The sequence below is a fragment of the Stenella coeruleoalba genome, assembly GCF_951394435.1.
Source record: "Stenella coeruleoalba genome assembly, chromosome: 9".
NCBI lineage: Eukaryota > Metazoa > Chordata > Mammalia > Artiodactyla > Delphinidae > Stenella > Stenella coeruleoalba.
In genome coordinates this window covers 53,494,591-53,508,068 of record NC_137155.1, presented here as the reverse complement: position 1 = coordinate 53,508,068, position 13,478 = coordinate 53,494,591, and the positions used below count along the sequence as shown (strand labels likewise).

The 13,478-nt window shown below is 36.5% G+C and overlaps 1 protein-coding gene across 14 annotated transcripts in view; it reads left to right on the top strand.

The window, feature by feature from the left end:
- The window catches only part of ADAM22 (ADAM metallopeptidase domain 22), a 242,542-nt gene that overhangs the window by 181,651 nt on the left and 47,413 nt on the right, over positions 1–13,478 (top strand). For all 14 annotated transcript variants that reach the window (XR_013829883.1, XM_079932236.1, XM_079932235.1 and 11 more), the window contains exons 15-18: positions 5,102–5,201; positions 7,243–7,314; positions 7,536–7,628; positions 11,424–11,504. Coding sequence is in view for 13 of the 14 variants with exons in the window: in XM_079932236.1 (XP_079788362.1) it covers positions 5,102–5,201; positions 7,243–7,314; positions 7,536–7,628; positions 11,424–11,504 (346 nt within the window). In the remaining variant the exon portion in view is untranslated. The remainder of the gene's footprint in view (positions 1–5,101; positions 5,202–7,242; positions 7,315–7,535; positions 7,629–11,423; positions 11,505–13,478) is intronic.

Here is a 13,478-nt window from a genome sequence, read left to right as displayed (position 1 = left end):
AATCTCTAGTTGCATCCATGTTGCGGCAAATGGCATTATTTCGTTCTTTTTAATGGCTGAGTAGTATTCCATTGTATATATTACCACATCTTCTTTATCCATTCATCTGTTGATGGACATTTAGGTTGTTTCCATGTCTTGGCTATTGTAAATAGTGCTGCTGTGAACATTGGGGTGCATGTATCTTTTTGAATTATAGTTTTGTCTGGATATATGCCTAGGAGTGGAATTGCTGGATCATACGGTAATTCTATTTTTAGTTTATTGAGGAACCTCCATAATGTTTTCCAGAGTGGCTGCACCCATTAACAGTGTAGGAGGGTTCCCTTTTCTCCACACCCTCTCCAGCATTTGTTATTCGTAAATTTTTTAAAGATGGCCATTTTGACCAGTGTGAGGTGGTACCTTGTTGTAGTTTGATCAAAGACTTTTTAGCCTTGAATTTAGTCTGGAAATGTAAGAAATGAGCAACAACTTTGTTCTTGAAGGCTTACTTTCTAATTCCCTTTCCTTTTATCTTCTTCTATTCTAATTAAATGAGTTATAAACAGAAGTGTGTCTCAAAAGCAAAAACAAGAAGAGAGCCCTGATGAGTAGTTTTCTCAGATTTCCAGCAGCCTTCTACCTTATGTAGAAGCCTATGGTGTAAGTGCTCCCACAGTGGCTGATTTCAAGCTACCTGTGTGAATTAAGAGTGGGAAGTGGTGTGCTCAGTCCATTTCCTAAGAAAAGTTTTCATTTTTATACTGGCATACCCTTGACACACTATCAGGCATCAATCTTTTATTCTTTCTAAATAAATTTTACAGCCATCCCTTTCATGCCAAGCTTATCATTACCACCTTACTTTAAACTTTTATTATCTTGTGCTGTTATTATTTTGATAACATTCCAGCTACTTACACAGCTTTCAGGCTCCCTCTCTCCCCTCCTGAACTCCACTTCCATCATAATTGAAAGGTATAAAGAATAAAAGAGTATACACTTGTATACGATCACCTAGATAAAAACAAAACAAGACACTGTCTGCACCGTTAAATCCCCCTGTGTTCTGTCTTATCGGTTCCCAACCCCGGCTAAGGTAACCACCATCTTGAATTTGGTTTATATCATTCACAGGTCAAATTTGGTTTACATCATTCACAGGTCAAATTTGGTCTATATCATTCACAGGTCCTTTTTTATACTTTTACTGTATATGTGTGTGTGTGTTGGAGTAATACATAGCATGGCTTTGCATGTTTTCAGTTTATATGAAAGGCGTCATACTATATTTATTTTTCTGTGACTTACTTTCTTGATCAGCTTTATGTTTGTGGGGTTCATCCATGCTGATGTACATATATATATATATATATATATATATATATATATATATACAGCTCTAGTTCATTGAATGTGTACAGCACAATTTCTCCATTCTTCTTTTAATGCACATGAATTTTTATGTCAAACAGACGAATCATGTCATTTTCCTGCTCAGAACTTTTGTGTCTCCGTTGTGTAAAGAATAAGGTTCACATTCCTTCCTTCAGTATTTAGAGGTCCATAATCTTTCTTCATACTCATTTGCAATCTCATTTTCTACTACTATTTATGCAGTTTGTTTACCATAATTGTATATGGGTTTCCACCTTTTCTGATTTGTTAACCGTAATCCTACATGGATGTTCAGCCTCTGAAAAATATGCTCATCATAATTGTACATGAATTTCCAGCTTCTTTTGATTTCTTTAATATATTCTCTTCATCTGGAATTCTCAGTTTTTTTTCTATCTAACCACATTTTTAACCACTTGAGATTTATTATAATTTTTAACTCCTGCATTATAATTTGATTCTGTATGTCTTTGTTTCCTCTCACCAATTAAAATTTGTAAATTTTTTAGGATTATATATTGCACTAATTTTTATTTTTGTCAGACCTCACACCATACTCTCTTGTACAGACTTGTTTTTCAATAAATATGTATTGATTGCATTTGAAATGTGAACTCCCAGCATATGCATGACAAGAAGAATAGATGATGGAGGGAATATACATGCAAATATTTTTCAAAATATCTTTGGACTTTTGTGTTTAAAATATTTTTCAAAATATCTTTGGACTGGGCTTCCCTGGTGGCGCAGTGGTTGAGAGTCCGCCTGCCGATGCAGGGGACACGGTTTCGTGCCCCGGTCCGGGAAGATCCCAGATGCCGTGGAGCAGCTGGGCCCGTGAGCCATGGCCGCTGAGCCTGCGCGTCCGGAGCCTGTGCTCCGCAAGGGGAGAGGCCACAGCAGTGAGAGGCCCGCGTACCGCAAAAAAAAAAAAAAAAAAAAAAAAAACTTTGGACTTTTTGCTTAGTATTAAGAAGAAATGATAAAAGTCTTTGTAGTTGTAATTTTCTAACAATTAATAAATTCCATGCTAGAGGTTCTTGTTTTTTAATCTTGTCTGATTATTCTGATTAACTAAAAGAATTATACAGACAATCTGCTTAGCACTAAGCATAATATGCAGCAAAATCAATGGCTACACTTGAATATGCGTAGCTCTTTGCATTGGAACTCCTTACATCAAATAGCTGCATACAAGAGAAAAGCTCTTTACATAAAACATTGTCTGGTATGATGCCAGATATGATTTGATCTGTGCCAAACATCACCTATCAGCACTAATTATGGACATATATTTCCCATGGGTAAATTCCCTCCCATTTCTACTTTCCGAAGTTCCTCTGTATTGTTAAATGTTGGAAAGCATTGTTGAAATGAAGACTGTCGGTCCTATTTAAAGGTATAAGAATTAAAAATGTAAGAATGCATTGAATAGATTTGTTACCCTGCAAAAAAGAAGCTTTGGGGCCAAGCTTAGGGAGAGAAATGGTATCTGCTTTCAGGTATTGGAAGGGCCATGGTATGGTAAAGAATTAGTCTCATTGATATAGTTAGCAATACAGGACTGTGTGCGGCAGTTATAGGAAGTCAGATGTGGCATAGGGAAGGTAAGTGCAATGTACAGATTTCAACTCTTCATGTGTAAAAAGAGCTTCCCTATCTGGGAAGAGTTTCTTGTCACTACTGGAGAGCAGACTGAGCTCCCAGCTGTGTAGTGGGCAGGAGGCTGGGCTAACCTGAACCCCCTGATGGTGCCTTTGCAGGGCAGGGGCTGAACTAGACTTTGACTTCTAAGGGTCCAACACTGAAAATCAGTGACTTTCTTCTATAGCAGTAGAGAACCACCTCCGATTTTGACCAGTAGAATAAAGAGGGAACTTGAAGAAATTCCTGTTTAAATTCCATAATCCTGACAGGGATATATACAATGGATTATAGATAAGGCGATAAAAACATTGGCTGAAGTGTAGGCACTGAAAAGCAAAAAGGAAGTAATATATATAAGAAAATTTTAAAATAATAAAGTTTATGACTTATTAGGAAAATGAAGCAAAGGAAGTAAAGTAGTTCAGACAGTTTAAACCCAAGACAACTTTATTTGGAGAGTTTGGCATGAAATACTTGGTAAATGAGTTTAGGGTAAATAATCGTAAATTCCATTAGTCAGTTCACTTAAGCGTTAATCGTTATGCTAGGAAGAAGTAGGCATATAAACGGACAGGCTAGTGGGAGAGACTTTCCATTCTTATCTTAATTGTGTTTTCACTTTTATACAAAGCTCAATGTAAAATAATTTTTGAAAAATACAGAAAATAAAATTTGTATCACCTCTTTTCTCACCATTGGGTGACAACTGTGGTTAATGTTAAAATACTGCTGCTTAAATCTAGCAGTTTTGGGACTTTGCTAGCGGTCCAGTGGTTAGGACTCTGTGCTTCCACTGTACAGGGCATGGGTTCGATCCCTGGTCAGGAACTAAGATCCTGCATGCCGTGTGGCGTGGCTAAAAAATAAAATAAAATAAATCCAGTAGTTTTTTCTCTTTACATGTTTACTGTTTTATAAAATTTGGATTATGTTGCATATAACAGTTTATTCATTTTTTACTTAACATTATATATAGTCAGCATTTTTCTGAGCCTTCATTCTTTAACACTACCATGAATACTAATAAGTACATGGTATTCTATTTTATTAATATATCACAGTTTAGTTAACAGTTTTCTACTGTTGAACATTTAGATTATTTTCATGTTATTTGCTACTATAAATTGTGCCACCATAAATATCTTTATTCAGACATCTCTGCACACATAGCAAATCAACTCCTCAAGAAAAATTTCTGAGAGTAAAATTACTAGATTTAAGGATATTTCACATTCTGAAGATTCTTAATGCATGGTTCCAAATTGCTCTACCGCGAGGTTTCTTTTTTCTATTGACCCTTGATTATTTTGGGGGGGTATAATTTTTTTTTTTTTTTTTTTTTTTTTGTATTTTGAAGCAGTCTGAAACTTGAGGAGTTAGAAGAATAGTTACAAAGAACCTTTCTGTCTCTGAATTGCAAGTTTTTACATGGTGCCTATCACCTCCAAATACCTAACTTTATGTGCCTTTCTGCAAACAAAGGCATCTTCCTATAGGACCACAATACCACCAAGAAAATCATCTGATTCTTATCCCTCATTCAAGATCAGCCCTGTGTTTCTTCCATGTCATTTTAGCAAACGCTTCAGAATCAGGCATCACAGTCAGTTTTTGTTCTCTTCAATCTGGAATAATTCCTCAGTCTTTCTTTGACTGTCATGGCTTTGACACATTCGGAGATTATAGGTCAGTTATTTTGCAGAATGCCCTGCAGTTTGGGTTCCAGCCCAGGTTTAATATTTAGGAAAAACTCATTGTGAAATAAATTATTTCTAACTCTCTTTGATGGAAATTACAGGTACTATAGGTGTGTTTCCTTTGAATGGATATGCAGATAATGAGCAAACCGTAGTTACTATTAGCCACCTAATGAAGAATTTAGAAAACTGCTTATTGAATAAACTCTTACGGATTGAATGCAAATATTATACATAAGTGGAATTTATTATTTATTTATTCTTTTTTTGTTTTTTAGGAATAATGTACAATGTTAACAGTGTTCAGTTTTAAGACTAATCTACAAACAAGGGAGACTAAAATTGTACCCAGCTATTGCTTTTCTTCTCTTTTATAGCTATTATCTTCCTAAAAAGTTCACCCAGTGTAATATTGAAGAGTATCATGACTTCCTGAATAGTGGAGGTGGTGCCTGCCTTTTCAACAAACCTTCTAAGGTAATAAGTGTGATCAGAGTTATTAGTTATTAATCTTTCTAAAGTATTGTAAACACAGATTTTCATTCATTGTGTCTTATAGAAGAAAGCTTTTCAACTAGCTTATATATACACATTCTAGATACACTAAATATCTACATTTCTAAGTTGAATTAATCTTGGGCATTTGGGGTTATTCTGATGGGAATAAAAAGCAGATAGAAATTAGTTTTGCTTTCTGAAAAATGTCCATTTTCTTTTTATATGGCCAAATGAGGATTCAGGGTTAGCTTACAAAAATGGTTTCACTTTGCCTTTCTTTTTCATGTTCTTGATACATTCCCCCTCCCCTGCCTTTGGATACCGAATCACAATTCATACTGGTAGAAAAGGACGCCTGTCTCCCCTCTTTACTCCCCACCACTGCCTTTCAGAATGAGCAGTATGATCAAAATTACAATACTTCTCAATATAAAAACTATCAAAATTACAACACTTCTCAATATAAAAACTAAGTCTGCTAAAAAGGAGAAGGTCTGTACTGAGACTGTCAGAGGCTTTCATAGCTTGCTGAGCATCCTCTGGTTACTGACTAGAAAACAGGTCTTCATCATACATTTGGAAGACTTCCCATGTTAAAGAAGAGTGTTTTATCCTCAGTAATTATGTGAACTATGAAGTGCTTCCCTACATCACAGTGATACGTGGCATTGCCTTTGTAATCATTTACCTGGTTTCATTCTCTGTTTACTCCAGTGAAATTTAGGAAATTTCATACTGCACTGAAAAGCAAATTGACAATTTTAATACTCTTTCCAAAATCTTCAGAAGGGATATTGGAACTAAATTCCTGCTTCTATAAATGAAAAACAATTCAAGTCTTTTAGCCAAACTAATTGATTATTCTGAGCCCAGAGTAAGAGAATAACTGTGTTTTTTCAGCTGGAGAGTTTTAGTTTTGGCTTTCAAAGCTGCCTCATTCATTATGATCCTTTCAACTAAAAATGAAATCTAGAGATGAGTTGATTCTTTTGTAGGAGAGGAGAGAGTATTTGAAATTAGGTGGGGACTTTTGTTGTTGCTTTCTTGATTTTTTTGTTTGTTTGTTTGCTTGTTTTTTCCTTCTAGTTGGTTAAGAAAGTGTGTGTGTGTGCGTGCATGCATGTGGGTGTGTACTCACTTCCATTCTATAATATGTAAACTTGTATTAACTTTTGAATGAATATTATATATCTGGAACATAGCAGCTATTTACTATTTACTAGTTTTACCTATCACCATAAGATAAATTATACTCAAAAGATAATAAAATCAGCAGAAAGTTAAAAAATATAAAAGTCTCAAAATATACTCTTGTACAGGCCAAAAACTGCTTCCATCTCTGGGGCAAATTATTATTGCTGTTCTCTGCAGAGCTATCTTAATAGGAAGAGTTGTATTTTATATTAAATAAATCAGTAGATTTATTAATTTTTGTGATGTTTTCCTTATTGTCCATGAAAAAACTTTGTTTCACAAGGAAATAACAGTTAATAAAGGGCTTTTCGCAGGTAATTGAACTTGATCCTCATAACAATTCATTAAGTAGATGGGAAGCCAATATTATTATTATTCCTGTCTTAAATACGAAAACACTTGGGCTCTGAGATGGCAAGCCATTTGCGCAAGATAAGTAGCTGAGCCACAATTTGAATCCAGATGTCTGACTCCAAATCCCTTGCGTCCTGTTTGAAATGAAATTTCAGGAGTCCATCTGGCTTGGTTTTAGTCAATGCCAAGATCATCTTTTATTTTGATGACACTTATCAGACCCTGCTTGATAGGTATGTTATATATGAAAATATGATTAAATATGAAATGGAAACAATATTAGACACTATGTTCTAAAGTTTCCAGTTCTAAAATTCTGAAGTCATACTTTGCAGTTTAGGAAAATAAAAATATATTTTGGAATGACTGACAGATAGGCCAGAAGTGTAGGTGTGGCACTTGTGGTCTCTCGTAAGGTCTTTGATGTTGATTTTTCTGCATTTTAGTGCCCTTTTTGGTTTTCATTCCACAGCTTCTTGATCCTCCTGAGTGTGGCAATGGCTTCATCGAAACTGGAGAGGAGTGTGACTGTGGGACCCCGGCAGTAAGTCTCTGGGTGTTGGGATGATTTCTTTAGGTTGTTCGGGGTTATTCCAGGTTCACACACTGAAACATGAAGAGCAAGTGTTATGCCTAGAAATTTCATAAGATTTGTGGAAGAAAGATGCTTACTTTGAGGCTGTACATTGGTTTTAGAAAATATCCTGGTACTTTCAGGAAAATGACACCATTCTCTGACGTTTTGCAAATGTTTATATTCCTTAGGAATGTGTCCTTGAAGGAGCAGAGTGTTGTAAGAAATGCACCTTGACTCAAGACTCCCAGTGCAGTGATGGTCTTTGTTGTAAAAAGTGCAAGGTAAATAAATGTTGAGTAATAACCAGCTGAAAGAAAAGAGGACATATTTGATTAAATTGTTAAGGCTAGGTAAATATAACCAAATAACAATAGTAAGACCTAACATTTGTTGAGTGACTAAGTGCCAGGTGCTTTACAGGAGCCTCACAAACTTTGTCAGGAGTAGTTACTATTTTTATTCCCATCTAGCAGATGAGAACACAGAAGCTTGTAGTGATGAAGTAGTTTTCCCTGGGTCTTATACAAAGTCAGGAGCTAGGGCCTGAATGTTTGTAATCCCCAGAGTTTGTCCTCTCTCTACTGCCTCTCTGAGGAGCATGCACATTAAATGAAACCATTTAATGTGCTATCATATATATGTAATAACAATAATAAAAATCAAATGTAATATAATTTAAAGGAAACTATTTTTTGAATGATGTGTTTCCTTTATTGTAAAGCCAAGTGGATATTCAATAGATCCTTCCCTTCTTGGTGCTCAGCTTGGTATTTCTCTTGCATTAGCTGTTGAGGGAACAAAAGAAATCCCTTTAGACATTAAAACACCTTTCATGTGTTGTGCATGAGAGTTTAATGCATCGTTATCCACCTTGTCTGTTTTCATCCTCCCAACAGTATCCTATACCTGCCCCCAAATATTTAAGCCTCTCCATCAAGACTACAGTTACTTGGGGCTTACCTTGCTCAAAGAAATCTATCTTTTTTCTCTTCTCATATAAAATCTGGTACAATATTCTACATTATTTCTGAGGTTCAATATCTCCCTCTCCCTCAGGTCTGTACATTTTATGGAGGCAGAGCCAGGCACTTACACTGTAATTGGTACAGGTCTTCAGTAAATAATTGTTGAATGAATGAATAAATATGCACAGCACTCTCTTACTGATTATTTGCTGATTGACTAACTTTAATGAGTTACGAGAGGGTGAAATACGAACCTATCTATTAAATACCCTACTGTGTGCCAGAAACTGTACTAAGCACTTTCAAATTATGTCATCCTATATCCAGGTTTCATAACTCTGGCACTGTTAACATTTTGGGCCAGATAGTTCTTCATTGTGAGGGTGTGTCTTATGTCTTGTAGGATATTTAGCAACATCCCTGACTTCTACCTACTAGTTGCCAGCAGCATCCTTCCAAATCATGACACCGCAATGTCTTCAGACATTGCCAAATGTCCTCTTGTTGAGACTGCTGTCTTAGATAATGCTCATGGCTACACTTTGGGATGGGCATTATTATCCAGATTTTTCCAATAAGCAGTGCCAGTCTCCAGGAAGTGAAATAACCTGCATAGGCTCCCTCAGCAGTAAGGAATAAATGTGCAGTTACATCCCACATTTGCTGGCAGCAATTTCTGTTGTTTCCACGTTACCACTGTGTCTCTGGCAGCGTTTTAATAGAAGCAAAGCGCAGGCAGAGATCTCTGAAAGCGCTCTCTAAAAAAGGAAGATTAAACCAAATGTTAAACAGACATTCTTTCATTTTGGCTACCTCAACTGTTTATTCTCTCAGTTCCACCAACTGCTTTCCAGGGATCCCCAATCATTTATTTTAATTCTCAGTGTTTTAAGTCTGCCCATCCATAAAATGCATTTAATTATGCCATTTTTTCTTGGATTTCTACAGTTAGACTCTTTGTGATATAATCATTGACAGGAACAAGTACAAAATAATAAAATTAAAATATACAATAAATTGGCAGGGTTAACTATCCCAGAATATAAGTTACAACTTTACCAGTCAAGTAAGATCTCTTCTGCCACTTTCTTTACACCACACCCCAACCCTCGTCCCTAAAGGAGTCAGGCAGAAGAGTGAATGGAAAGGAGGGAACGGAAGAACAAGATGAGAAATCATATGTATCTCTGTTTTCTTCTGTATGTATTTATAATAATGTATCTGTAAGTCAGAGTTGGCAAACACTTTCTGTAAAGGGCCAGATAGCTAATAGTTTAGGCTTTGTGGGTTATAAGGTCTCTGTTTCAGTTACTCAACTCTTTCTTTGAAAGCAGCCATCGAAAATACAGAAGTAAATGGGTGTGGCAGTGTTCCAATAAAACTTTATGTATAAAAACAGGTAGCCGGGCTTCCCTGGTGGCGCAGTGGTTGAGAGTCCGCCTGCCGATGCAGGGGACACGGGTTCGTGCCCTGGTCCGGGAAGATCCCACGTGCCGTGGAGCAGCTGGGCCCGTGAGCCATGGCCGCTGAGCCTGCGCGTCCGGAGCCTGTGCTCCGCAACGGGAGAGGCCACAACAGTGAGAGGCCCACGTAGCGCAAAAAACAAACAAACAAATAAAAAACAAAAAAAAAAAACAGGTAGCCAACCAAAGTTTGTCCTCAAGCCATAATTTGGGGACTCATTGGTTATTTACTTCTTTACTCTTTTTCTCCTTTTATTTGTATGTAAATTCCAAGAGGGCAGGGATTTGGGTTGATTTATTTACTGCTTTATCCCAGCACTTAGAACAAGTTCTCCTTTACTATGCTTTCTTTCAGAGGTTTCCTGACAGTTCTTGAACATTTACACTCTCACATAAACTCTACCTTAAATCTGCTCGAACTTCTACCTCAGAGGTTCTAGAATTGTAGCTTGCACCAGTCCCAAGGAGGAAGAGAACCAGAGTTTATGAAATTAACTTATCTTGCTTATTTCCTTATTTTTATGGCTTATGTACTCCCACAGAAATGTAAGTTCCTTGCCAGCAGGATTCTTGTGTTTTCTTCTCCACTGAGTCTCCAGTGGCTAGAGAGTCCCTAGCACATTTTAAGTGCCTAGCAAACATTTGGTGAATGAATGAATGAACACAAGTTTTGTTCTGATCTTCTGAAAAATGTCTGTTGAACTCCTGCTTGCAGTTGGCAGTGTGCTGCTCATGTTCTATGGACAGCAGGAAACTGAAATGCCTGGAGGGTCGTGAACAAGGGAGAGAAGATGAAAGTTGTATGTGTGTGTGTGTATGGATGGGTGGGGAGGGGTCCCGAATACTGTGTATGTTTGTGTGAGCAGAGATAAAAGCATGGAAGGATCCCTCCCCAAATAGTAACGTTTTGGAGCAGGAAAGAGAGTGGGATTAAAGAGGGAAGGAGAAGGATGATAATTTTATAGATCTCTTTGTTTTGTTATAATGAATACTCTTGCAATTTATGAATCCACCAAGTATAAAATTTAGTTGTACAACTCCCACACTTACAAAAAATACTTGAGTTGAAAACAGACAAAAAAACTCTCATACACAAATACAAATAATAGAAACATTAAAAAAGGAATAAAAGACCAAGCTATAGATCTGTATAAAAATTAGGCAGGAGAGAAGATGGTAAAGGAAAGCATGGGAGGAAACAGCTTTGCCAGAAAATCTAACTTTTACAATTCAGTCCAAAATGTAACTTCCAAATTCTTGGCTGATGAGGTAAAAAAGAAAAATATGATAAAGGTGCCAGTAAGAATGAAGGGTAAAGTGTAAATCCAAAAGCTCTTTGGAAGGAAGAATTACTAGAACTTGGACTGACTGTCCTTCTGGTACAGATGTACCATCAAGCACATCCTATTTTAACAAGATCTTGTAAGGCTTATGTGTGATGACTATGCAAATTACTTTATATGTGAGAAACTCTGAGAACAATTAAGTTGACATTTCATGCAGTAACTGTGGTTTTCACAGATTTCCATCTTAAACTAGTTTAAACTATTCCTATCCAAAAAAATATTCATTTCTCTTTTTTTAAAGATGATACTGTGAGAGTTTTTTTCCTTTGACAGCTTTGCACATTGATTTTTGTTCATTTTAGTTTCAGCCTATGGGAACTGTATGCCGTGAAGCAGTAAATGATTGTGATATTCGTGAAACATGCTCAGGAAATTCAAGCCAGGTAATTTACGAATAATTTCTCTAAACCCGATGGGGGAAAAGTAGGAGTATGTTTAGTGTGCTGACCCCCAGGTGAAATGGAAATGGACAAGATACTCATGTTTCTCTTTCATGTCAACTCTCACCCTCCTTTTATTAATTTTTTGAGAATTGAAGTTTCAGTAATCAAAGCTTGAGCAGATGTTCGGCGTGATTTTGTCTTATGTTGAACTAATTGAAGACTGTATACATACGTGTCTTAACTATTTTGTTTTTGTTTAAAGTAGAGGGTAAAAGGCATTTGCTTCTTGTCTAGTTAGTGAAGGAGGAATCAAAGAGACTCTTTCCCTTCAGCTGGTTGAAACAGGAGTCAGCCAAGGCAGAGAGACCCACGGGGTATTGGGTTCTGAAAAGGGACCTGTCTTGACTCTTGTTTATCTGACAGAGGTTGCCACTAATAGCTGCTCTTGAGTTTAATATCATTTAGTTGTCAATAGGGAGGATAGGGAAGTTGATAAACTTTGTCAGGGGTTCACAGATTTCAGTGTACATGTATGTAGGCAGTCCTTACTTTGCATATTAGTGCAGGAACACAAATGACCATGCAAGCTGAAACCACGTAAAGTTATTCTAGTAATCAAGGGAAAAAGTTACGGTTGTTCTGCGATCTTCAAAAAATGTCAGATGATTAAAAACTCTCTTACTGTTGGTCTTAAATGAATAGGGAAACAAAAAAAAATCCTAACATTTATTTAGCATATTAAATTAAAACAGAAACACTGAAAATTATAGTATTTTATTTCTTTGTTAAAAAACTTACCAAGAGTAGTTTGAGCTGTGCTTACCTTCTCCTGGTCATAAACCTTATGACACTTGGTGAGCATCTTTTCTATGCCTTGTTGAATTGCCACACTCCTTTCTAAGTTTGTATCAGCTTTTGACATTTTATCCTTTGTGCTTTCAATGTCCTGAAATATCTCCAAGAGATGTGAAGTTGTGAATGGGAAGTTTTTGCTGAACGGTGGTATCAACATTCCATTCCCATAGTGATTTTCTTCTATCACACCATTTACATTTGACTTGAATTTCTCTTCCAATGTCATCACTTTTCATTTCTTTGGTGCACTTTCATCTTTGTTGGCCAGTTTCCTCTTGCAATTATTCGATTTTGTAAGATGTCACATGGTATCACCCAGAGAGAGAGAGGTGACAATCTACATTCTCTGTTGTCCGTGCATGAACTGAATGAACAGATGCTCAGCGAGCAATCACCAACAGACTTTGAAAGAAGTGACTAGATGGGTTATTGACTGTGATGGGCATCTCTTGTTTACCTAGTGATCAGTGGATTGAAGAGCTAGTAGCAAAGTTTGTACTTCATGCAATTACTCACAGTTAATCTGTTGTGGTAACTGAAATTGGAACTGTGTCCTTGGGGTACTGGTGTTGTTTAACAAAACCACGGTGAGTGAAATTCATGCTCTAGTGTGAGTGAAATTCATGCAAAATGAAGACTGCCCACATCTTTTTTTCTCTAGAGAAGAGGGATTCAGTAGTGGTGTATCTACTTTAACCATTAAAAATGCTTTATTTTAAAGGTAGTCATCCTAAGAGATTAAAGATCTTTTGTGTAAAAGTACTTTCCTTTCCTACTATCTAATTAGCATTATGCTTCTAAGCTAACACCTAGTGATGATGGAGATACAGTGAATGGGCTCTGGGAATGAAAGTATATTAGAGCAACTTCTTTGAAATGTGATTATATGATAAGCAGGGATTTTAAAAGAATTCTAAATCCGAAAATGATGTACGTACAAAGATGCTCCTGTTCCGTTGGTTGTAACAGCATAAATTGGAGATAGTTATAACTAAATAATTTAGTACATTGATTATATGGTTTGTTAGCTCAGGGCAATGTGTTACAGCTATCAAGATGATACCTTCAAAAAAGTTTATTATGACGTGAGGAAACTTGTATGATGAAAGTAAAGGGCTG